This window comes from Mytilus galloprovincialis, chromosome 4, assembly GCF_965363235.1.
Source record: "Mytilus galloprovincialis chromosome 4, xbMytGall1.hap1.1, whole genome shotgun sequence".
Classification (NCBI taxonomy): Eukaryota; Metazoa; Mollusca; class Bivalvia; order Mytilida; family Mytilidae; genus Mytilus; species Mytilus galloprovincialis.
The window spans coordinates 57,672,085-57,697,859 of record NC_134841.1 but is presented as its reverse complement, the minus strand read 5'-3'; the positions used below and the strand labels follow the sequence as shown (position 1 = coordinate 57,697,859).

Below are 25,775 nucleotides of genomic sequence, written 5' to 3'. Positions count from 1 at the left end.
AAGGGTCCAAAATTAAACTTTGTTTGATTTCATCAAAATTGAATAATTGGGGTTCTTTGATATGCCGAATCTAACTGTGTATGTAGATTCTTAACTTTTGGTCCCGTTTTCAAATTGGTCTACATTAAGGTCCAAAGGGTCCAAAATTAAACTTAGTTTGATTTTGACAAAAAATGAATCAGTTAGGTTCTTTGATATGCTGAATCTAAAAATGTACTTAGATTCTTGATTATTGGCCCAGTTTTCAAGTTGGTCCAAATCGGGGTCCAAAACTAAACTTTGTTTGATTTCATCAAAAATTGAATAAATGGGGTTCTTTGATATACCAAATCTAAAATTATTATATTAAGTATTGTGCAATAGCAAGTCTTTTCAATTGCACAGTATTGCGCAATGGCAAGAAATATCTAATTGCACAATATTGTGAAATAGCAAATTTTTTTTAAATTAGAGTTATCTTTCTTTGTCCAGAATAGTAAGCAAGAAATATCTAATTGCAAAATATTGTGCAATAGCAAGATGTTTTTTTAATTGGAGTTATCTTTCTTTGTCCAGAATCAACTTAAATCTTTGTTATATACAATATACAATGTATATTCACTTTTTACTACCAACTGATAAAGTAAAATAATCTTTACCATTCAGTGATAACAAGCAGTTTTTTTACATCTTAATATTTTATGATGTATTTAAATGAGTAGTTATTGTTGCAAACTCCATTAGAAATTTTAATTGAGATTAGTTTTGGAATAAGGGAAAGGGGGATGTGATTAAAAAAATTGGGTTCAATTTTTCTTATTTGAAATTTCATAAATAAAAAAGAAAATTAAAAGGATTAATATTCAACAGCATAGTGAATTGCTCTAAGAGAAAACAAAAATTTTAAGTTCATTAGAACACATTCATTCTGTGTCAGAAACCTATGTTGTGTCAACTATTTAATCACAATCCAAATTTAGAGCTGAATCCAGCTTGAATGTTGTGTCCATACTTGCCCCAACCGTTCAGGGTTCAACCTCTGCGGTCATATAAAGCTACGCCCTGCGGAGCATCTGGTTGTGTTTTGGTCTGTTTTTCTTATACTATATGCAATAGGTCTACTAAAATTGGTGTATAGAATGATTGTAAGGTGTACATGTCTAGCTGACAGGTGTCATCTAACCTTGACCTCATTTTCATAATTCAGTGGTCAAAGTTAACTTTTTTAGTTTTGGTCTATTTTTTTAATACTTTATGCATTAGGTCAACTATATTTGGTGTATGAAAATATTTTATGATCTATATGTCGGTTACGCAGGTTTTATTTGAACTTGACCTCATTTTCACAGTCCATTGCTAAGTTTTAAGTGTTTGTGTTTTGGTCTCATTTTCTTTATTTATAAACAGTAAGTCATATATATTTGTAATATTGAAGAATTGTTAGCTGTACATGTTTGCCTGGCATGGTTCAATATGTTCAATAAGGCATTGTTTACCAGGTGAGCGATTCAGGCTCTTGAGAGCCTCTTGTTTCAATCAGGAATTGGCTTGAAACAGTTTAAAAATTTTAATTATAACAAACCATTAGTTATTAGTTTATTTCCCATCAATCATTTTGTCTTTTTTAGTCATTTGAATTTTTATTAGAAGTGAATATATATTTTTGCAATCAAGAAAGAATCCACATGTCAATAAGATAAGTTTTTTAATTGGTTTACCTTGAAAAAGTACATTTTCAATGCCCTGTGTTGAAAAATACTTTAAAGATTGATCAAAAGGCACTGTAAAACTTTTAATCTTCATGCCATATAATCTCTGTTTCAAAAACAAAAAAAATGCAAAAATTCTTCTAGTAAATGTTACCAACTATCCTTGTAAGACATAAATATGGACCAACAATGCAATTTTCAGCAATAGTGCTTTATAAATGTTCGTTTTTCCCCACCATACCTTAATATGAAATAATTCAAACTACTCTTCTAATCTTTCCATGAGTGATTTCCATCATTTTGATTTTTAATACAAACTACTTCTTTGATTATCAATAGAATCTTTGCAGCTATGCCCAAAAAAAACCTGCATACAGGACACACAGTTCATACGATCAGACTGTAAGGGGTTTTGTTGATGTAATTTAAAGTCAATACAGTGTATTATTAGATTCATTGCATATGCTTTATTTAGATCGTAGCAGAATCTGGTCACTTAATTGACTTCTAGCTCATTTGGATTGATGGTTAACTTGAATTTTTTTTGATAGAATGACCAATGAACAAAAAAATAATGAAATACTTAACTTAGAAGAAATTGTAGACAGATATCTTGTTATTTCTTTCCTAGCGGTTCCCTATAACAATAACAACGAACAATACACGTGAAAAGCTATTTGTTTTTTACCTTCAAAACACCTGTAGATTCTTTATATTCTTTGTCATCCAACACTTTCTCTAAAATACTTAAAAGAAGAACATGGTTCACATGAAAAAGTTAGGACCAGTTCCTACTTTAGCACACCGTATGGTCGTTTTGGAGATCTTGCTGCCAATTTTTTTTTATCTAAATGAGGCTTAATTATAGATTTATTTTGCTTCCAGAAATAGTAGAATTTGTTGTATTGTAATCCAGATTTCATTCATGTTAGATCTTATCAAGATTTCATTGATACAGATTCTTCTTACTGCTAACAAACTTTAAGCTTATGCTAAAGACACAAAAATTGGAGAGCTTGATATATAAAATGCTGGAGGGTACAATCACCAGGGCCTTAAACAAACATCCAAAACTATTGTAAACGTTTCTTTGGGCTGTTGCAATTTTAGCTTTATCACAATTATGATACCTTGAAAATTTACTGTCAAGAGGTTTATTATAAAATGAATCTATGGCTACCGGGCATGATGTCTCCCCGTTGAGTGATAGTTAAGGAACAAGTGGTATAAAGGTAAGAACTACAGTAGTTTATCATTGTTCATATCACACAGGAGAAACCAAGGTGAAAAACAGCAACTGAGGTGTTTGGAAAAAACTATCGCATTTTCTGGAGAAAAAAAAAAATTTATTGAGTGACAACACATAAATCCAACATTAACTTGACATTAAGGTAGTTTCGAGACCAAAAGTTCAGAAAGCTTTATAAATCTATTTGGGAGCACAATAGCTCAGCAGAATAGCCTAAACTGCTAAAGGTTAACTTTGCGTGAGGCAGTTATAACAATAACACAGTTCTATTGTAGAACGGGGGATGCATATGTCAATGTCACATGCAGTGTTTATCTATCATGTAGACATGTTTTCACAATATTCAAAAAAGTGTAAAAATTGAAACACATTCAATAGATGTACTAATATACAAACGAGAGTCGAATGATATAGGGAAAATCCATCTCATTTTTATACGACCGCAAAAATTGAAAATATTTTGGTCATATATTGGTATCACGTTGGCGTCGTCGTCCGTAGTCGTCGTTGACCATAAAAGGAAGGTTGGGATTGATTTTGGGAGTTTTGGTCCCAACAGTTTGGGAATTAGGGGTCAAAAAGGGCCCAAATAAGCATTTTCTTGGTTTTCGCACTACAACTTTAGTTTAAGAAAATAGAAATTTATGAAATTTTGACACAAGGTGTATGACCACTAAAGGAAGGTTTGGATTGATTTTGGGAGTTTTGGTCCCAACAGTTTAGGAATTAGGGGCAAAAAAGGGCCCAAATAAGCATTATTCTTGGTTTTTGCACTATAACTTTAGTAAAAGTTAATAGAAATCAATGAAATTTAAACACAAGGTTTATGAACACAAATGGAAGGTTGGGATTGATTTTGGGAGTTGAGGTCCCAACAGTTTAGGAATAAGGGGCCCAAAGGGTCCAAAATTAAACTTTGTTTGAATTCATCAAAAATTGAATAATTGTGGTTCTTTGATATGCCGAATCTAACTGTATATGTAGATTCTTAATTTTTGGTCCCATTTTCAAATTGATCTACATTAAGGTCAAAAGGGTCCAAAATTAAATTAAGTTTGATTTTAACACAAAATGAATTCTTGGGGTTCTTTGATATGCTGAAACACGTTCTTAGATTTTTTTTATTATGGGCCCAGTTTTCAAGATGGTCCAAATCGTGGTTTAAAATTAAACTTTGTTTGATTTCAACAAAAATTGAATCCTTCGAGTTCTTTGATATGCTGAATCTAAACATGTACCTATAATTTTTATTATGGGCCCAGTTTTCAAGTTGGTCCAAATCGTGGTCCAAAATTAAACTTTCTTTGATTTCAACAAAAATTGTATATATATGGGATTCTTTGATATATGCTTAATCTAACCATGTATTTAGATTTTTGATGTTTGGGCCCGGTTATCAGATTGGTCCACATTGTGGTCTAAAGGGTCCAAAATTGAACTTTATTTGATTTCATTAAAAAATGAATTCTTGGGGTTCTTTGATATGCTGAATCTAACCATGTATTTAGATTTTGGATATTGGACCATAATAGGTAATGTCCAATTTAAAATTTAAAGGTTTTAAGTTTAAGTTCCTAGACCACATTCATTATGTGTCAGAAACCTGTGTTGTGTCAACTATTTAATCACAATCCAAATTCAGAGCTGTATCAAGCTTGAATGTTGTGTCCACACTTGCCCCAATGTTCAGGGTTCGAACTCTGCGGTCGTATAAAGCTGCGCCCTGCAGAGCATCTGGTTATGTTTTTCAATTTATATAGGGCAATTATTGATCCAAGTTTGATGTATCTGAACACTCTAATATTGAATTGTAACGAACCTGGGGATAAGTTTCATTTTATATAAATTTTCATCAAACAGAAAAATATGAAAGTGTGATGAATCAAGATTTGGATACATATGCCTCTTATACATGTTATAGTAGGGTTATTATTAAGGTAAAGTACATATGTAGGTCGCTATGACTTACTTTTTATACTGCATTTACTGTTGTTCGAGTTAAAAAAAATATCGTTTACTATACACGATTATGTTATTTTGCACGATCGGAGAGTATGTTTTGTGAAATAAGAAATATTACATTTATTTATTAAGTCTTTCCACTTTTCTGTGGAAAGACTTATTGTTTTTCTTCTGATTATTATTATTTTTTTTTTTTTCCGCCAAATTTTGTTCTTGCGATAAATGTTTGTTTCGCGATATGTCGCTTAGATATTTCTCATATGGTTTATGCGCTTTAAAATTTCACCCTGCTAAGACGAACATTTTCTTTGTAAGAGTTATCTCCCTATTCACTGTTTATCATCTGTGTGCATCTCCTTCGTAACAAAAAAAGATAGCAACAAAATTCCTTTAACAAATTGTTCGTTACATCCTCAGGAATTTTTGGCTAATTTGGATCGAAGCGATTCAATGACATTTTATAGGAGTTATCTACCTTTACAAAATAAATTTGTCGGTATGTTTTTTTAACTCATAAACAGTTAACCGTATAACCCTGCAATGTTTTTATTTGGGGCCCCTAGGTCCTAACTTAGAAAATGAGGTCAAGGGCAAAGGTCAAGGTCAAAATCTCAATTGTGACTTTTGCTTGTATTTGCATTTTCTCCCACACTTTGAAAGATACATATAAAAGAACAAGTGCAAAATGTCAGCTTTATTGTAATGAAGATATGCTACATTTAGTCTGATACAATTTAATGGCATCTTATAGGAGTTGGTGCCCCTGAAATATCTTGATATGAGGTTATTTGATTATAACTTCAACTAAGTTGATTATAAAGGCATTTGACCTTTTACAAAAGGTTAGGTGACAAATGACCTTGAAAAATGACTACCGGAAGTGACCTTGAGAAAACCAGAAGTAGCCTTTTTTGCAATTTTTACATATAAAAGTACTCAGAATCCATATATTTCGTCATATAGATACATAAACTGAATACTGACGACTAAAAATGACTTCCAACAAACCGGAAGTGGCCAATTATCTCCCATTCTACATACAAAAGTATATACAAACTATATATTTTTGGAATCAGTGTGAAAAAAGGTATCATATGAGACCGGAAGTGACATTCATTTCACCGGAAGTAGCATATTATCTCCCTTATATCACTGACAAATATAATTAAACCATTATTAATCGCATCAGTATGAAGAAACTATCTTCTTATCCACATTTCTTTGTTGTGGAAAGACTTTCAATTGTTCTCTGAACAATTGGTTTTTAATTTATATTGGTTTCCTTTTCATTGTTCATTGTCAATTATAATTGGTCAATATAAAGTATCAAATAAATGCAGATACACTGCAATGCGTATTTTTTTTATTTACAAAATCGGGCTTCTTGTATTGTATGAAAGTCTGAAATAGTAATATAAACCATTTGGTCAATCAAATAAACATAGTATACATACGAGTATATTTATCTATAGATGATCTCGTAAGCATGTACAATACATGCTATATACGCTCATCGCATTTAATATACAACAGTTCTTCAACTCATTTAGTACAGTACATGATGTACGCTCATTGCATTGAATAGACCACAGTTCTTCCACTCATTTAGTACAGAACATGATGTACGCTCATTGCATTAAATAGACTGCAGTTCTTCAACTCATTTAGTACAGAACATGATGTACGCTCATTGCATTGAATAGACTGCAGTTCTTCAACTCATTGAGTACAGTACATGATGTACGCTGATTGCATTGAATAGACCACAGTTCTTCAACTTATTGTTTTGTGGAATGTGGTTTAAGGTTAGTACAATACATGCAAATGCGCTAATTGCATTGAATAGACCACAGTTCTTCAACTCATTGAATACAGTACATGATATACTATCGTTGCATTAAATAGACCACAGTTCTTCAACTCATTGTCTTGTAGAATGTGCTTTAAGTTTAGTACAATACATGATATACTCTCATTGCATTGAATAGACCACAGTTCTTCAACTCATTGTCTTGTGGAATGTGCTTTAAGGTGAGTACAGTACATGATGTACGCTCAGGTCAAAACGTTTTTGTATCAAACATGTTCCAAAGTAGATAAAAAGTATTCTGTATGTTTTTTTTTCACCTCACTATAATTGTAGTATTTCATCATGTATTCAAACGTTTTAAAAGTTTCTTAAGTAGCCACGTTGAAAACAATAATCATATTAACATGTACATGTTGCATTGCATGTAGTGAAATGTTTATTTTTATGTAGTGAAATACTAGAAAATGTAACACATATTATATACCCTTTCTTAGTTTGATAGAGATTTTATTTAATTTGTAGGTACATGGTAGTGGAAAAGGGTTAGGAAGTGATCCTATTGTAGGAGATTCTACCGTGTTTGTCAAAGATTTATGCCCAGAATGCCTTGCTGGTAAGTATATTATACGCAACAATTGATTATTCACTGCTTAACCTTCTGAAGCACTGGAGATCACCCCGTCTTGGGCGGGGTTGTGCTGGTCAGTCTTTTTTTTTTCTATGTTGTATTTTGTGTACGTTGTTTGGTCTCTTCGTCGTTTGTTTTTGCCATAGTATTACCAGCTTGTAAGTTTGAAGGTGTCCTTCGCCTCTCTTTCAGAATTATGCAAACAAAAATCGTCTTGTTTCCTGCCTCCCGGCTAGTCTTTTAAGAGAATTGTTTTGGATTTTAAAGATGACTTAACAAAATTGTCTTAACTTTGACTGTACATTAACAAAAAATGTCAATTTAATGAGTTTGGGGAGTTTGCACATAATTGTGAAATTAAAATTGAAATAAATAAAAATTGAAAATAAAGTACTGGGCACATGTGTTGCCTCTTTCGACACGTTTTGAATGGTTTAAAACACCCTTTTTATTTAATTATTCATTAGGGTCCGTAGACCTAGCTGAAAACGGAGATGGCAGATGGGAAGTAGAAATACAAGCAGTTCAATGTCCAGTAGGCAGCACAAAATTGGAATACAAATTCCAGGGAAGTAATCCATGGTACCTTAAACTCCAAGTTAGGAATGCAAGGTAAGAGTATCTTAACGATAATATGTTCAGATATATTATATTTGCTGTTCTTAGCACAAAAATTGATGAAATTTGCTGGTTCACAAATGGAGCTATGAATTTTGAACTTTCCATTTTCATTTAGAAAAAAATCCATCTACGCATGTTTAATGAGCATGTATTTCGTAGTCGATACGTTGATATTTTTTTTTTTGCAATTTTACCTTAATCGCGAATTTAGAAAAACAAACTGCTGGCGAAATGTTCCACTTTACAGTATGACCATAGATTAGTTTGATTGGAACCAGGTAAGGAAAAAGATAAATCGTGTAAGATTAGAGAAATCTGCATAAATGGCTCAAGTAATAGTCAGTTAATCTATAAATATGCCAGTTTAACATATGATATTAGAAAAGACGGGTATTATGGCGTATTGTTTCATGATTAGTCAAAATCTCTGTAAAAGCATTAGACAAATTTCATATTCATCTAAAATTCTCAAGGATAGTACACCTAAAAACAAAAGATCATGCAACAGTGCAAGAATGCACGAATAAGACAGTCACTATGACTGGTTTTTCTAAATCTGTTTATTTTTCTTCTCACAGAATTCCAGTCACTGGACTGTCAGTATGGCAACCGAAAAGTCATAGATGGGCTGCTATGCATCACTCCTCAGACGGATTTTGGTTAATGGGCCCAGGTCTTTTCGAGAAACCAGTTCATCCCTCTGCTCATACTCCACTGAAAATGAAATTAACAGGTGCAAATGGTGTTGTGATAGAAGATCAAATTACTCAAATGGGTAAGTTGCAAAAAAGTACAAGCGCATAAAGTTTATTTAACGTTTGGTAGAAAAAAATCCTGTCTTTTCATATCGAAATATTTGCGCAACAATTGTTGACGTAACGCTGATTTCTTATCAGATGTTAAAACATGTAAATACCAACATGATAGATTACAAAAATAGCATAACGATTTCTTTTCAATTATGAACGAGTCCATTTACAAAAAGCTAAGAAACATGTATTGTTTATGCTTAAAGGGTGCTTTCAGTTTTACCAATTTTGGTATTACAACTATTTTGTGCATTTTTTCTGTGATAAATTTTCATATCATGCTACTCGCTTGAGATGTAAAGTGATCGCTAGAAACTAAGGAGGCACGTGACGTTGCTAATGAAATTGACATGAAATTGACAACGTCGTCGTAGGTAAAATAGCGATAAACAGATTATCATTGGTCATCTCAACTCGATTGCATTTCTCGCTTTCGCCGTACCGTCTAAAGCGAGAAAAGCAATCTCGTTGAGATGATCAATGATAATATTCTCCTCGGAACTATAATATTCTCCTCAGGACTACACATAATGTATCAACAATATTGATGCAATAATTGCATGAAATTTCTGATATCAAATCAATAAGCAGGTAACTGTTGCTTAATGGGGCTCGCAGGTGTAAATCTTTTTTTTTTTAAATGTAGGATTTCGCTATTTTTTCTATAAATTAACTTTATCCTATATTTAATGGAAAAATTAACTAAGAATATGGGGTCACCGTTCATTTCAGCTTACAATTTGCCTTTAAAAGAAGCATGCATTTTTGTTATGTTACTTTTTTTTCTGTTGACCTAATAGGAGAAAGAAAAGGTTAAAACGAAATAAAAAAAGAACTAAATTACACAATTGTACAATAGTTTAGTTTAAGTACAGTTCATTTGAAAAAACAATTAAAAAAAATATAGGTCCCGATGAGTTAAAAAAGTTATTTCAATTTTTATGCAAAAATGGCATTTTTTTCACCAAAGGGAGATAATTTGGAGCTTTCAATGATAAAACTTTTTAAAAGTCATCTGGGGCCAAAACGAATTTTTTGGTTGATTTTTGTACCATATCATAAAGTAACAACTGATAGTGTGATCAATAAAATTTGAAATGAAAAAAACAAATGTTTCAATTTTGCTGATTTTTTTGTACCCTCGAGCCTCCTTAAATGTAATGATAATTGCTATTGACATTTTTAAGAATCGTGTCGATGTTTTCAACATAGTACTTGTTTAAACATGGCGAAAGAATTATCAACATACATCACGCACCATTGAATTAGGATCGAAAATCGAATAATCACTGCTTTTGATTATTCTAAAATTGGAAGGATTATAAGAACTTTTAAGTTTGCCATTTGAATAATTACTTAATTGTATGAAATCATAAACAATAATTATGCTAAATCTGTGAAAGTGATACGGTTTTTTCTGTGTTGTTCCATGAAGACCAATTACGTCGAAAAAAGACGATTAAACACTTCCTATTTTAATAGTGAACGGGAAATCTAACAGATTTTAAAGTACGTAAGTCCTGTCATAAAAGCAAAATTCACGGGTCATACACCCAAAAAAAATTCCGGAATAGGAAAACTGATATTCAAGATAATCTGAAAATGATCTTTGTGACAACCGCTAATAGTAGAAAACGGTTTACTGAAACATGCAGACAAACTGCCGTATTTGTCAATTAATGTTATGCATATTAAATGTAATTGACGAGTACTAGAACATGTTCCCCATTGTTTATAGATTTCAATATTAATGTTTATATTCTCCCTCACTACGTTCGTCCGAATATAAAGTAATTATATTCTATGGCCTTAACCAGGTAAGAGCAGTTAGCATTTGTTTCATCTGTCTGAACATTGATTTAATTCTTCAACGTTTAATACATAATTAAACATATCATAATAACTAGTTTTAACACTTGTGGTACATCCCACATATAGACATTATTATGTTATATACTAAATCCCTACAGAAGGACACTGATTAATATTACGAATTACAAATTAAGGAGAGCTTACTCTGTAATTTGCTTTCATTTTCACCATAATTTATTTAGAAATTTCTGGTATTATCAGACACGCATCAATGATAGACCTACCATTTCTAACTCAGAATGAGGTAACTTCAAAATAAGATTGTTAAGTCGAACATGTTTTGACATTCGATATTGCCAGATTCTTACAAAGACTAGTGCTTAGTTCTAAGGTTTACTATGCACGACTCTTGTTTCTATAAACAAAACACTTCTTGTTTGCTAGTTGATAAAAACTAAGAAAGCTAACAAAACCTTACAGTTGTATTCTTTAAATGACTTGTTTAGTTTAGTTTTTTTTAGTTACACCTGTTGAAAATAACTCTTAAGTATATCAATGATTTTTTTGAAAAGAAGAATTTAATTGATTTAAAAAAATCATTTACAATCGGGTACAAGTAATAAAATTAACGGTACCAATTTTCTTGCACCAGATGCGCAATTCATGTCTCTTCAGTGATGCTCATGGCCAAAATATTTGAAATCCAAAGCTTATGTAAAAGATGAAGAGCTATAAACAGTTCCAGAAAGCGTTTCAGTCTTATGAACAAAAGGCTGTGATTATTCATTAACTATAAGAATGAAAATTCATTACGACAACCATATATAAGATAATCTCACTATTGTTCTAATCTATGATGAACATTATAACGTATAAAACCTGTTACAATTATCTCTTGTGGATTAAGAATCAGCAAACACTATCTCTTGTGGATTACGTATCATCAACACTATTTAAAATGCCAATACTATCAATATTGGAACATTTCCCCATCGACAACTAACTTATACTATCAAACATGTATTAATGAATGATATTTATCTTGAAATTGTATCCGTTCAAATCATATTTCATAGAAATTTAATATGAGGACACACCATTAACGTTTCAAGGGATATTTCATCATGGAAAGCAACTGTTCTGAACACATTGTTTATGGCATAAAACAAATTCCTGCATATTATAGATTTCCTCTTGTACAAACTAATTTCAGCTTGAATTCAGATTGCAACTGCGAAAACAATTTTTGGATATATTCTGAATACAATGCTGCAATTTATCTTTGGAAAATTGTTCCTCCGATTCTATTGCTTCTGGGAACTGTTGGAAATGTGTTGTCAATTCTGGTATTACGTCGACCAACTATTAGGAAATCTGTGTGTAGCTTGTATTTAGTTATGTTGGCCATAATCGATTTATTGGTTTTATATACAGGCATACTGCGACAGTGGATTCTGAACACATTTGATTTCGATATACGCGCTACAAGTTCTGCAGCATGCAAAATACATATATGGATATTATATTCATCTATGGACTATTCAGCATGGATTCTTATTGCCGTGACCATTGAACGTGTTCTGCTGCTATGGTTTCCAAATAAAATGCAATGTGTTTGCACGAAGAAAGTGGCTATGTTGGTTCTAATCAGTATTGCGTCATTCCTACTTTTAGTTAACAGCCACATTCTATATGGTTATGAATTATCGAATGGCAAAACTGCAAACCATTGTCATTATGTTTCAAAATCATATTTACAGTTTTGGATATTTTCGTGGCCATCTATCGACCTTGTAATATTTTGCATAATACCAGGTAGTTTTTTGGTTGTTGGAAACATTCTTATATTTGTAAAAGTTTTAATCTCTAGAAGAGCAATCAATCGTCAAGTCTCTACGTACAGTACCTCATCCCAGCAGCGAAGAGATTCGAAATTTTCATCAATGACCGCTATGCTTATAGCGGTTAACTGTGTCTTCCTTGTGTGTAACATTCCTAGCCGAGCTTTTATGATTGAAAATACTTCATGGAGTTTTGATACATGTGGCCATAACTATGCTAAAATGTCATTACTATGGTGTATCTTTAATTTATTGATGTATGTTAATAACAGTGTCAACTTTTTATTGTATATTATTAGCGGAAGTAGATTTCGGAATGAAATTAAAGAAATTTTTAAACGGAGAAAACAAAACCATATAGCAGCGGCACTCATACCAAATAGACCATTGGCAATTAAAATACGGAACTCTTCAGATATATATACAATAACACAAAATGTATCATCAGAAAAAATGCTCGACTCAAAATGTTAGAACACATGTAATAATTATTGTCTTTTGAAAGAACATGGAGATATGCATATATATTTACTATGTATATGTATTGTATATATTCATCATAATTGTGTTTTAATTTGAATATATGTTAATCAAACTGATAATCATAATCTTCGACTTTATTTGGCCCTTTCAACTTTTTTTATTCGAGTGTAACGATTATAGTCTTTTATAGACGGAAATCACGTCTTGCTTACAAAGTTTTAATCCTGCTATCTTAAATGATTTATTTCGAAGACAACATAATTTCCTTTTAACTTTAGAGTAAATAAAATTTCATTGACCTATATTAATCAAGTATTGATGTTTACATTCTTCTTTGTTATATTTCTTACATTAAGCTAGAGCCTCTTCTAGTCAACAATTTATACAACACGTATAAATTTTATGCGTTCGGTGCGTTTTTCTGTACTTACCTTCATCAGGAACGACCAAAGCCGAATACTTGAAAGCTAAAGATGTATAAACCGAAACAGTAGATGTTTTCTAATTTAGGCTCAGATTGGTCAAGTTGTTCCAGAGAAGACGCAAAATGTGATTTCCTATAGGGTTCAGTAGGAGAAAAATATATCTTTTTCGCCCGATTACATTTAGATCTTTCATAAGGATCTCTCATTAAATTGGTTATTGTGGAGGGTCAACTTAAATTGTTTTTTGTAATTAAAAGCTTCCCAGGTAGGTATTCCTGTTCATTGTGTAATACGATATATAAAGACATATATGGTTACCCTTCAAAAATAATAATGTATAAGGTCAACTAACACAACTGGAGGACTCTTCGTTAGGTCATGGAATTTGACAGTTTTTGTTTTACTGTTTTGTAATTTTTTTTACAATTATGCAGTGAATTTGTAGAATATGAAGATCTACATTCGACATTGACACAGTAACAACGAAGTTGTTAAAATTTGGAGGAAAATACTACAGAAATTACATTTAAGGTACCAATTGTAATGTAACATTGCGCATATCGACAATAAAAGTCTGATTAGTAATGCTCAAGGTCAAAATATTAAAAAATATAACCTTCTAAAACGTTAAAGTACTGATCGATCCGAAAAGAAAGTAAAGTGTAGCCAGAGCCAGACAAGGAATCGGAGTTATGGACAAGGGAGATACATTCCAGAATTGAAAATGATTTCAAAAATTGAATAGCAGTAGATTTTAATAAAACCATATTCTTATTTTCGTGTACAATCGAACAAAAATATTAAGAACAAACTGGAGTTCCAGTTTTTGATCCACATTGAAACAATGATTTTGTAACACATTTTCATCTATGGCACAGATGAACGTAGTTAATAAACGACGCACACTAAACTTTCTAAAATTATATCCCTCATTTCAAATATAGTAAGATAGATGTACTCATCACTGTCTGACTTTGAAGTATCCACCATGTAGACATTGATTAATTGTGGCAAGTGATAGTAATAATCTGTGTTTTATAACCTTCATAGAGAAAGCGTCGTCTAGAAAAAGATCACGATTAGATTTAAAAAGCAATAGCGACAATCATTTGAAAATCATGAACGTCAAACATTAACAATTACTTTTTTGTTATGAATCAATCAGTCGTCTTGAAGATGTCATATTCAGAGAACATTTTTGTTGTATTTAACTTTGCCATTAAAGTGCGAGGTTTGGCATGCCTTAAAACCAGGTTCAACCCACCACTTTTATTCCCCTTTAAAAGTGTCCTGTACCAAGTCAGGAAGATGGTCATTGTTACAATATTGTTCGTTTCTCTTTGTGTTGCATTTTAACGTTGAGTCGTTTGTGTTTTCTCTTATTTTTGAGATATTGAGATAAGACGTGGCACGGTACTTGTCTATCCCAAATTCATGTATTTGGTTTTCATGTTACATTTGTTATTCTCGTGGTGTTTTGTCTGATGATTGGTCTGTTTCTGTGTGTGTTGCGTTTCGGTGTTGTGTCGTTGTTCTCCTCTTATATTTAATGCGTTTCGCTCGGTTTTGGTTTGTTACCCCGATTTTGTTTTTTGTCCATGGATTTATGAGTTTTGAACAGCGGTATACTACTGTTGCCTTTATTTGCTATACATTTTTAGATATTATTTAAGGGTCTGTTTCGATGGCCACATCTTCATTAATTCAATATAAATTTACAAAGTAGACATGATTTGTAGCACTTTACAACAAACAAAAAAAACAGCTGTTAATTCTACCTCAATTTTTTTAGGGATTTTTGTTTTGGTGTAAAGTTATCAATACTCCATTCCTTTTTTATCAGCATTAAGCGTCAACATATTTCAGCAGATAGTTTACCAAAACACACAAAACACAAAAATGTGTACTAGCTCAGTGAAAATGAACTACACACTAAACTCCAAAACATGTAAATTAAATAAAATAGAAAACAAATTATCTTGACTTTTGTTTGATCCATTCTTATTATAGCATTGTCATATAAGACGTGCTGCAATAGTAAAAATACTATTTTTAGACGTTATTGATACGTTATTTTTACGTATATTTTTGTGTGATATGGAACATTTTTAATTCACGACCAATTTTATTTGCATCCTTTATGGATTATTTCATTGTGTAGCATAAAGCCACCAAAAGTAATTGTGACATTGACCATCTCAACTTTATTGATAAAGCACCCTTCGAAAAAAAAATCCATCTAACATTTTGTAAATACCTTCTGGTACCAAGAAGACCTCATCAACTATAGGTTTGACATTGGAACTAGGTAAACTTTCAGTTACAACCCAATCTATTTTATATATTTCTAGACATAATATTGCCATTTTAATTCAGAAATTAAAAATGAAATAAATGAATATTATTAAGATTTGTATTAAAGTAAAATAGAAAAAAGAACGAATTTAGCGAACTGTTTCTGTATAAAAAAAAAATCAAAACCTTCAATTGGAGCCAATTTTTCTCTTATTGTTTAATGATTTTTCGATCAGGAAATTCAATATATATATATATATATATATATATATATATATACCATGGTCTTGAAATGGAAAATGGTCGTTACATTAACATTTCTCGAGAAGAAGGATTGTATCAAACATGCAAAGAGATCGAAGAGGAATTTCTTTCATTCTCAAATGCAAAGTGTACGAAAATGTCAGACAACATCTATTTAATGGTATACAATAAATGGTGGAAATTTCATTCATTTCTCTGATGGGCAAACATTTTCTTATATATTAAACCACGCTTTCTATAGACATGTTAGAATTGTTGGCTTCTTTTTAAAAGGTCATTAGAACTGATGGCAGATGTCTCAGTGTAACATGGCTATTGAATATTGTAATATTGTAAATTTATCACTTATGATTTTTTTTGGGTTTTTTTTTTTGTGTGTGTGTTTTTTCAATATACTGTTTTGTTCTATTTTGTTGTTTATTGTTTGTTTACACTTGTATTGCCACAAACACTGTAAATTTTTAATGACACATCAAACGAATGGAAAACAACTGTCATATTCCTGACTTGGTACAGGTATTTTTTAGTAGAAAATTGTGGAATAAACTTATTTTTATAGCGAGCTTAACATCTCACTTCTATATCAGTCGCATAAAATTCCATAATATCGACCACAATGTGAGTGTGAATAAAATGATCAGTCATAAAATATACTGAATTAGGAACACGATTAAACGATTAGAAATAACACGGTTAGACGAAGTTTTGTAATAAACAATGCCAAATTTTACAATTATTATTAAATAAAATTATATTTCAATAAATTTTTATCATCGTTTGTTTTTGTTTGAGTGTTTTGAAGACTTTCAGTTTAACATTTGTACATTTTCTCGTAGAATGCCATGATATAATTTTCACCTTCTGATCTCGCATAACTCATTCGTAAAAAGCATTCGACTTTGGAACAGGATATAACCCAAACAAATCATGACGCTACCGATCATCTGACATAAAAATATTCGTATTCTAGCACGGTCGTGTGATCAAAGCGTTTGAAGGACGTCATATCAGAACTATGATTAGAAACCTAGGCCATGATATATTCATCAAACAATGTTATACTTTGTAAATAAAATATCCCTAAAAATGTATAAAAATACAAATTTCTTATAAACAATCGACCTAACATTATGAAAAGGACTTATAAGGGAAATGTATAGTTTATTAAATACAATGTAGACATTTGCATGCAACTTCAGAAGGGAAATGGTCGTACATACAATTTACGTCTCGTGAGTATTGTTTCAGTTGCATATTTTATATTGTGTAGACATTATGTCTTGTTCTTTCCTAACATATAAATTAAGTTAAGAAGTAATAATGGAAGAAAATGTATTTTAAAACTTTTCAAGTTTATCACATAACAAGAAGTAATTCAATTCAATTCAAATCAAATCAAATTTATTTTTGTTATTAAATGTTCTTGTTTGCAGCTTAGATTATTTCCAGTACTTTGTAATCTTCGACGATATGAATTCGAACTATATATAATTCTTTTTCGTGATTTGTAAATGTACTGTATTTTGTAGTTGACTTGACAATTCTCTTCTTGGAATAAGTGCTGATGCTATATGGTGACTATTGTTCTTTTGAAACAAAGATTTTAGTTCATTTCGAAATTTACGTCCGCTTAATATATACAGTATAAAGTTCACACTGTTATTCATATACATACATATGTTAACAACACACCAGAATAACTCCATTTTAGCATGCTTTCTTCCGCATGTCTCTAATCTCCACGAGGGGTATGCAACCATGAATATTCCAATAGGAAAATTACACAAAAGAAAAACAGAATTGACAGTCACAATTATGATTGTCACTGACGAAAAATTAGAATCTCGTTGTTTTTGTTTTTGTTTCCTGTTATGTTTTGTCTTATGGCGATTAACTATTCTTCTAGAGAGTAATACTTTCACAAACATTAAAAAGCTTCCAACGAGCAACACGCTAAATGGTATGATTTTATCAAGCACAAAACCATAAAGTATGTGACAATCAAATCAATGTAAGCTTACACGGTAAAGCAAATGCTACAACTAGATTTCCGAATAGCCGGTCGACGCAATACGAGAATTGATAAACTATTCCCAAAAGTTCTAATACAGGCGGACATATTTTCCAAAGATACATTGCAAGATAATATTCAGAATATTCCCAATAGTTATTCTGACATTCGGAGTCATTGCTTACATTTAATTTATCTGATTGTAGCATATAATTCGAGGTGTTTGCTGTAACATCGTTGTGGATATATTGTAAGCAGTTATTCTGCATTTTGATCATAGCTATTATCACGAGATAACATTTAAGTCTTTCAATGCTTTTTCTTTATTCCTTCTGTCACAAATACATTTTTTCAACACAATGAAATGGTAAATTGATTGACACTCACTATTTGATATATCAAAGTGAACACGTGTACAAATGGTTATTGATAAGATATCATAACATTAATCATTTATAATATTCAAAAGCCTGTAATGCTATCAATCCCAAAGAGATTTCTGTAGCTCTCAACTCTGATTCACAATATCTGCTTTACCATCAATTATCAATTGAAATATTTTTTGTCCATATTCTGTTGTGAATAGACTATTGTCAAATGTGTTTGTAGGGTGAATGTTTTATTTGTTTCCCTAAGGGATAACTACAGAAAACGAGGATGAATAATATTTATTATCAGCTGAGTTTAGCCATCAATTTCACTTTGAAATTACTTGATGATTTTAATGAGAGATATTTCCCCTTAAAGGAATATCACATCCGATCGAAAGTCATATAGAAACAGGAAAATGAATTATAATGATGCAACAGTTCATAATAATAAATATCTAAACCGAAAAATGAATCCACAGTATCACTGATAGAATAAACTCATCATAGATACCAGGACTAAATTTAGTATATACGCCAGACGCGCGTTTCGTCTACAAAAGACTCAACAGTGACGCTCGAATCCAAACAAGTTAAAAAGGCCAAATAAAGTACGAAGTTGAAGAGCATTGAGGACCAAAATTCCTAAAGGTTTTGCCAAATACAGCTAAGGTAATTTATCCCTGTGGTAGAAAAGCCTTGGTATTTCAAAAAAATCAAAATTTTGTAAACAGTAAATTTAAAAATATAACCATATCAATGACAATTCAAGTCAGCACAAAAAGTGCTGACTACTGGGCTTGTGATACCCTCGGGGAAATAAATCTCCACCAGCAGTGGCATCGACCCAGTTGTTGTAAATAAACTCATCGTAGATACCAGGACTAAATTTAATATATACGCCAGACGCGCGTTTGCATGCAAAAAATGCTTAAATGTTTCTATTCACTTTAGTTCGTTTTTTGTATTTAGGGATTTTTTTAACTTAAAACCAGCCGACTTTTTTTTTGTTTCTTATTGCATACACAAACCATACCTTCTCAATCACTTGTATCGTCTACGTATATATAATCTAAGTTCTTATCTATCGAGTATCTTTGACTGTAATTATTTTATTCATAATAAAGGAAGGAAAAAATCAAATGTCTAGACTTCAACCTGTGCTCGCCACATAATCAAGACACACAGAGATCAACATACAGGCTTCAATAATAGAGTTAACATACGAAACGTTACATCAAACCAGCTTGAACATATAAAACATGTATTGGCACAAAGATATGACATTAGGTTGTTCGTTTTTAACTGTTTATGTGCCAGGTGGCTACGGATATGTTTTCAATATCGTGACTCAGGTATGTTCGTTTATTGTAAACAGATCGAAAGTGTCACTTGTTGGACGAGATTTCTTAAAAGGTACATAAAAAATAACGATCTCCAATGCAAATTTTCAAAAGGAAATTTCATAAAAATAGACAAAATCAAACGCTATCAATTTACGTAGCATATGAAAAAGCAATTGTCATATTGCATTTTCCGAATACTATGTGGGTTAAACCTGGTTCCATAAATAACTAAGCCCCCTACTTGTATGACGATTGTTTATAGTTGCCAAATAGCACCAACGATTAATATGACAATAATTTGAACCCAGCAGCCAAGGCTACATCACAGATATTCTAGGAAAACACAACTGACTAAAACTTTCAAACAAACATACAAAAAATGTTGCACGAAAGACAACGAAAAAGGAGTAGTAGTAAAAGAATACATGACAAAGCCACACAACAACATTTGATTTTTTTTACAATTGTGTTATTCATTTCAAATTTATTTACAAGTTTTCCTTGCGTGGAAATGATCTACTTTATTGATATTCCGATATTTACATAGGTAGTAGTTGTTTGTAAACATTTGCTTTCTTTTTGCTAAATGTTTACGCAAAATTGTCATTTTATTAACCCCAATTCCCCTTTTCTAATCAAAATCATATTTAATCATTTATTCATATATTGCAATCGAGGGGTGTGATTTGATTAGTAAAATAAACCGAGTGTTTCTTATATCTTTTCGTTATAGACTTAACGTCATCAATTTATCTTTTTATGTATGCTCGATTGACTTGATTTCTGCAATTTAATGCAAAAATATGGATGTTTCAGCTTGACATGACTGGAAATTTATTCAATTATATTGTGTTATGAAATATAGGTGCAATAGGTTTCGATCATTTGCATATGACGGATATATGATTAGATTATAACGCAATACTGCACCAAATATGTAAAAAATCTCACAATGATGTACCTTATCATAATTAACATTTTTATAATCATGAACACAATGTTTGAAAAAAAACTGAAAACAAACCTCAATATAAGCAATAATGACATTTGTTCCAAAATTCTATAGCTTCCTGGAATTGCATCCATATATCTTGGACACTAATTGAAGTTGCCTCAACACTTCCTTATCCTTACAGAAAAACGACAAAAGAAAAACACGTAAAATCCTTAATGTCAAAGTGTTATGTGGTGTTATTTCATATGTCATTTTCGCGCATAAATAGAATGTCAAATATTACTACGAATAAAATGCATAATACCTGTCAAGGATAAGTAGCAAAAATATATCACAGCTTCTCAAATTAATGGAAATCAAGATACAAATGTAATGTCCAAAGTACGTTATCATCGAGAAGTAATCTAAAATAAATAATTCAAATATAGCATTTACTGTGTTAATTTGTTTTCTGAGTAGTGAATTGCTGATTTTGACGTTGTTCCGTCTTTTTTCCTTTTTTGGCTCTAGCATTGCCATTTTTTCTTCGACTTATGAGCTTAAAATGTCCATCGGTATTTTCCGCTAATTTTTAAGATAAGTACGAAAACCAACCATAGTTGTCCTACTTAGTATCCCTCTTGAAGAAAAAATAAATCAAGACATTCGAATGAAATACTGAAAGGTGTCTCGAATTCAAACCCTCTGAAAACAATTTAGGTAATGTTCGTTTTTGAAAGTCATGAAACGCTTGCAAAAAAGTAATCAAAACAAAGAAAAAACAAAAATAAGGAAAATATTAAACGATGATAATCAGTCACGAATTTGTAAATAGACAGAAATGTTTGTATCAATTTACACAATCTCAAAAAATTCGTAGTTGAAAGTTGTCTTTAAATGTTGTACATCTAAATTGATTTTGCTTATCTTTTCGTCATTTAAATGGATTACGTTGTATTAACAAAGCTAAAAATTACATCAAATATTTAAAAGATAAACTATATATTTAGGTTTCAGAAAAATAACACAAGCGAATCTACAGAATACATAAACAATGAATGAAACTAATACGTAAGAAAAAGGTTGTCTCTCTTTCTACAGAAAGTAAGGAAATATAGTAATGAATAAAGGCGACAGTAGTTTACCATTAAAAAGACCTTCATAATCCAATAAAAAACAAAGACAAATAAAAAACCTATGGGAATCGCACGAACTCCATAAAGGCTGTGTCATTAGGGTAAGCGTATACCCTGCTATGAGTACAGCAACTGTGAATTCACACTTAGTCTTAACGTTACAATCAGGAAAATAACACAATCGGTACAATAACAGATCAGAATTCGTTCTAAGTTTTATCGTATTATTTCTTTTTGTAATGCATTATAATCGGAATAACAGTACTGTAGTTGAAGATTTTGATTTGACGGTCGCAAATCCCCGTTTTACTGTCTCCGCTACGCGTCGCCAGTAAAACTGCATTTGCAACCGTCAAATCTACAATTGACGGTGGCAACTCTTCAACTACAGTACTGTTATTCCTTAAATGTATTGTATGTAGGAATATTCTTTTGTTCAACTCTGATATCTTTAAAGTTTCATTTTTTTCATACAAAAACGAAATGTTAAGACCGTTGATGAATGCAAGCCTCCCTTGAAATTATTTCAATATTTTACATTTTGATATTGAATGCATACAAACTTAGGAACTTCTCAACATAGATGTTTGGCATTGATGCAAATAAAAACAGTAATCTGCTCAGGTGCTTAACTATTTCAATGATCGTGAAGTCTTTAATAAGCTGAATATCCAATCTGAATTATGATGTCTCATTCATAAATTTCTCAAAAACTAAATTACACTGAATCATTATATTTGCCAACCACACAACATCATCTTATGTGGAGATCTAAATGGAACATTAATATCAACAAGAAACAACAGCATTATATTAGTCTCAAACAATTTACTTCTGATAATGGATTAAAACCAACTCGAGACATCCAATCAAAACCTACATATTTTCACACAGATGGAAAAGCTACTTCTCAAATTGACTATATTCTGTCTAACAATGACATCCCACTATCAACCAGTATTTATTGTCAAGATCCAGTAAACACATCAACCCACGTACCAGTAAAAGCTTGTACAAATGTGTATCTAAAAATAAATAAGTAAATTTAAAGCAAATTCAGTAGCATATAAATTAATATGGGAAGAAATGGATAAAGACATATACATAAATGAGATTGATAAACATCTTCAATACCTTCCATCGGTTGAAACTACAATTGATGATAAGATGTGTCATGGGAATTCTACACAAAGCTACCAAACTAGCAGTACCATCAAGAATTATCAAACTAAATGGACCAAAAGAAAAGCTTCCCCTGATGTTAAAAGACTAATGGGAATTAGCAAAAACAAAAACAAACATAGACTCTGGAACGATACAGAAAGACCACGAGACGACCATCCTCTCTTTAAAGACAAAAAGGAAGTCAAAAGAAATCTCAGAAAACAACAAAGAAAAGAAACTGCATTAGAAAAAGAACAATTTATTCAAAAACTTGAAGAAAATCCAAATGACCAAATATTCCACCAACTTATCCGAAGTAATAGATCAGAAACTTCAAAATCTGCCACTGATTTTCTAAAAATGGGAGAGGAAGAAGCTATACTAAAAAAAGAAAAGCTAACCTAATGAAATCGGGGCAATCTCCTTTACAGTTTGGTTTTACACAAGCATTATCTCCAAACATGGCAGCCCTAATACTGTCGGAGGCATGCTCAGAGATCACAGGAAAACAAACCATTTTTGTCTCAACAGTCGACAGTCAAAAGGCATTTGACGTTGTAAGTCATGTAATACTGATGGACAGGCTATATCACTACGGACTAAATCTGAATTTGTGGAACATTATCGAGGAGCTATATAGTGGCGTAACATCAACAGTAAAATGGAAAGGAGAAACAAGTACACGCTTTGAAATACACCAGGACGTGCTTCAAGGAGGTGTCCTATCTACTCACCTATATAAGGTTACATAAACGAACTGCTTCTTGATCTGAAAAAACGAAATCTAGGTTCTCATATAGGCAACAATTATGTGGGATGTCCTACTTGTGCAGATGAAATCGTACTTTTATCACTCAACAGAGAAGAACATTGTCGATAACTACTCAAAAGAACATAGATTTAACATCCATCCTCAAAAGAGTAATGTTATAATAAAGACTGGAAATAAACGTAAAGATCCTGAAGATAGCGATGCTTTTAAATGGGGAACAATGATTTAAATTGTTCGGATCGTACAACCCACCTAGGGCTAACAAGATCAACAAAAGATGAAACCCAAATAAATGTAGATGATCGCATCAGTTTAGCCAGGAGATCATTGTACTCCCTCATAAAGACTGGTGTACATGTCTCAAATGGTTTAATTCCTAAATCTTCATATAGGATCTATCAAGTATATGTCCTACCAAGGCCACTGTACGGGCTTGAAACTCTACATGTGAATTCTTAAGAAATGTCGCTTCTTTCAAGCTTCCACCTCGACATCTTGAGAAAACTTCAGTCTCTCCAAAAAGGACAGCATGTGCATCAGTACACCTACTTCTGGGAGCTCTACCGCTTATTGCTGAAATTCACAAAAGACAACTTAACCTCTTATTTGGTGTTCTCAATAGCGACAATGAAACTATTAGATCACTAGCTATGCGTCAATATATGTCCGGAAGATCAACAAGCTTCTTCACCAAAACAGCAGAAATTTTAGAGATGTACAACCTACCTTTCTTTCTGGATTTATTTGAAAAGAAGTATTCAAAAATAGAATGGAAAAAAACTGACAAAATCAGCAATAATCTGTCATTGGACTAACAAACTACGCCTAGAATGTGAAGAAAATCAACTCTACAAAATTTAGCAATTTCGAACTTAACAATAGGTGTCACCCATCCTGTTTGGGCTACAGTTTCTTCATCAGTCTCGGACATTAGAAAGGCAATTACAAAAAACCGCATGTTAACGGGAACCTATTTATCACAAGCTCATAGACACAGATTTAACCAGGCCGAAGTAGACCCGATTTGTCCAAACTGTAGAACTGAAAATGAAGACCTATGTCATGTGTTAACAACTTGTCCATTGTATATGAACCTCAGGATAGCATTATATACTCCAATTAAAAACTTTATAGTGACTATTATATCTGAATCAACATGGACAACTTACTTCAATAACCGTGAGGCAATATGTATACTTATAGTAGACTGTCAAAGCTTCGCAAATCTGAACATTATACCGAACAACCCAGAAATACTTGGAAAGATTGAAAATATGTCCAGAATATACTGCTATGAAATTCACAAAAAGAGACTATCAGCCGAGATATAACACTTCCCTAGGTATCACAGCTCCCCATAAAGACACTAATGACAATATTTACCACCATGTGTCTATCTGATATATTCCTTAAATAGTAAAATAGTTGCCGTTAAAATCTTTAGTGTGATGTTTATGCATAACTATCCGCAACATTAATATCTGCTTGCTTAACTATAATATACACCATATATACAAGCCTGAAATTGTGTACTGCTAGACTTTAAAATTTGAGTACAATGTAGAACTAACTCTTATAACGCAAAACTATATCATTGCTTATTAACAGAGATATCAACATTAGATAGAAAATAACCATCTGTAGCATCTTCTAAATGCCTAGTATTTTGGCTTGCTCTACTTGGCTCCCATATGAATGAAGACCTTTAGTTCATGAACTCTATCCAGTGAATTCATCAATCAAGTTAATTGTTTTTTTTTTAACAAGACATTGCTTTCATGACCTTATCTACATCCTGGATAATGAATGGATTATCCGTGTATATAATATGTACATTTCTGTAAATAAATTTTGTGCATGTGCAACGTTCTGGTGGAGGATTTCATTACAATTTGGAATAACTTGTGAATATGTTAACACTTTATAAAAACTAATCCGTTAAGGGAACACAGCTAGCTGCTTGTGCTCCAACTTTGGAGGGATTTACACAAAGAAGAAGAAGAATGTGGCCGAGTGGTTCATCTACTGTATCACTAGCACGTCATCATTGAGTTTGTAAGATAGACTCGCCGACGTGGAAGGTGCCTTCAACTCCAGTCTGTATTGGATAATATTGTCAGTTTTACTACCGACCGTAAGTTTTTTTATCCGGACATA

The 25,775-nt window shown here is 31.9% G+C and overlaps 2 protein-coding genes across 2 annotated transcripts; both read left to right on the top strand.

The window, feature by feature from the left end:
* Positions 1 to 6,873: 6,873 nt before the first annotated feature.
* LOC143071052 (expansin-YoaJ-like) lies at positions 6,874 to 9,584 on the top strand (the record flags this gene model as incomplete). The annotated part of the gene is made up of 5 exons (XM_076245130.1): positions 6,874 to 6,930; positions 7,232 to 7,322; positions 7,805 to 7,949; positions 8,537 to 8,733; positions 9,568 to 9,584. Coding segments are annotated over 5 exons (507 nt in total), but the record flags the coding sequence as incomplete, so codon positions are not given.
* A 2,076-nt stretch (positions 9,585 to 11,660) lies between these two features.
* Positions 11,661 to 13,014, top strand: LOC143070665 (cysteinyl leukotriene receptor 2-like). Its single transcript, XM_076244873.1, has one exon. The coding sequence runs from the start codon at positions 11,704 to 11,706 to the stop codon at positions 12,892 to 12,894; it is 1,191 nt and encodes a 396-aa protein (XP_076100988.1). The 5' UTR covers positions 11,661 to 11,703; the 3' UTR covers positions 12,895 to 13,014.
* The last annotated feature ends 12,761 nt before the right edge of the window (positions 13,015 to 25,775 follow it).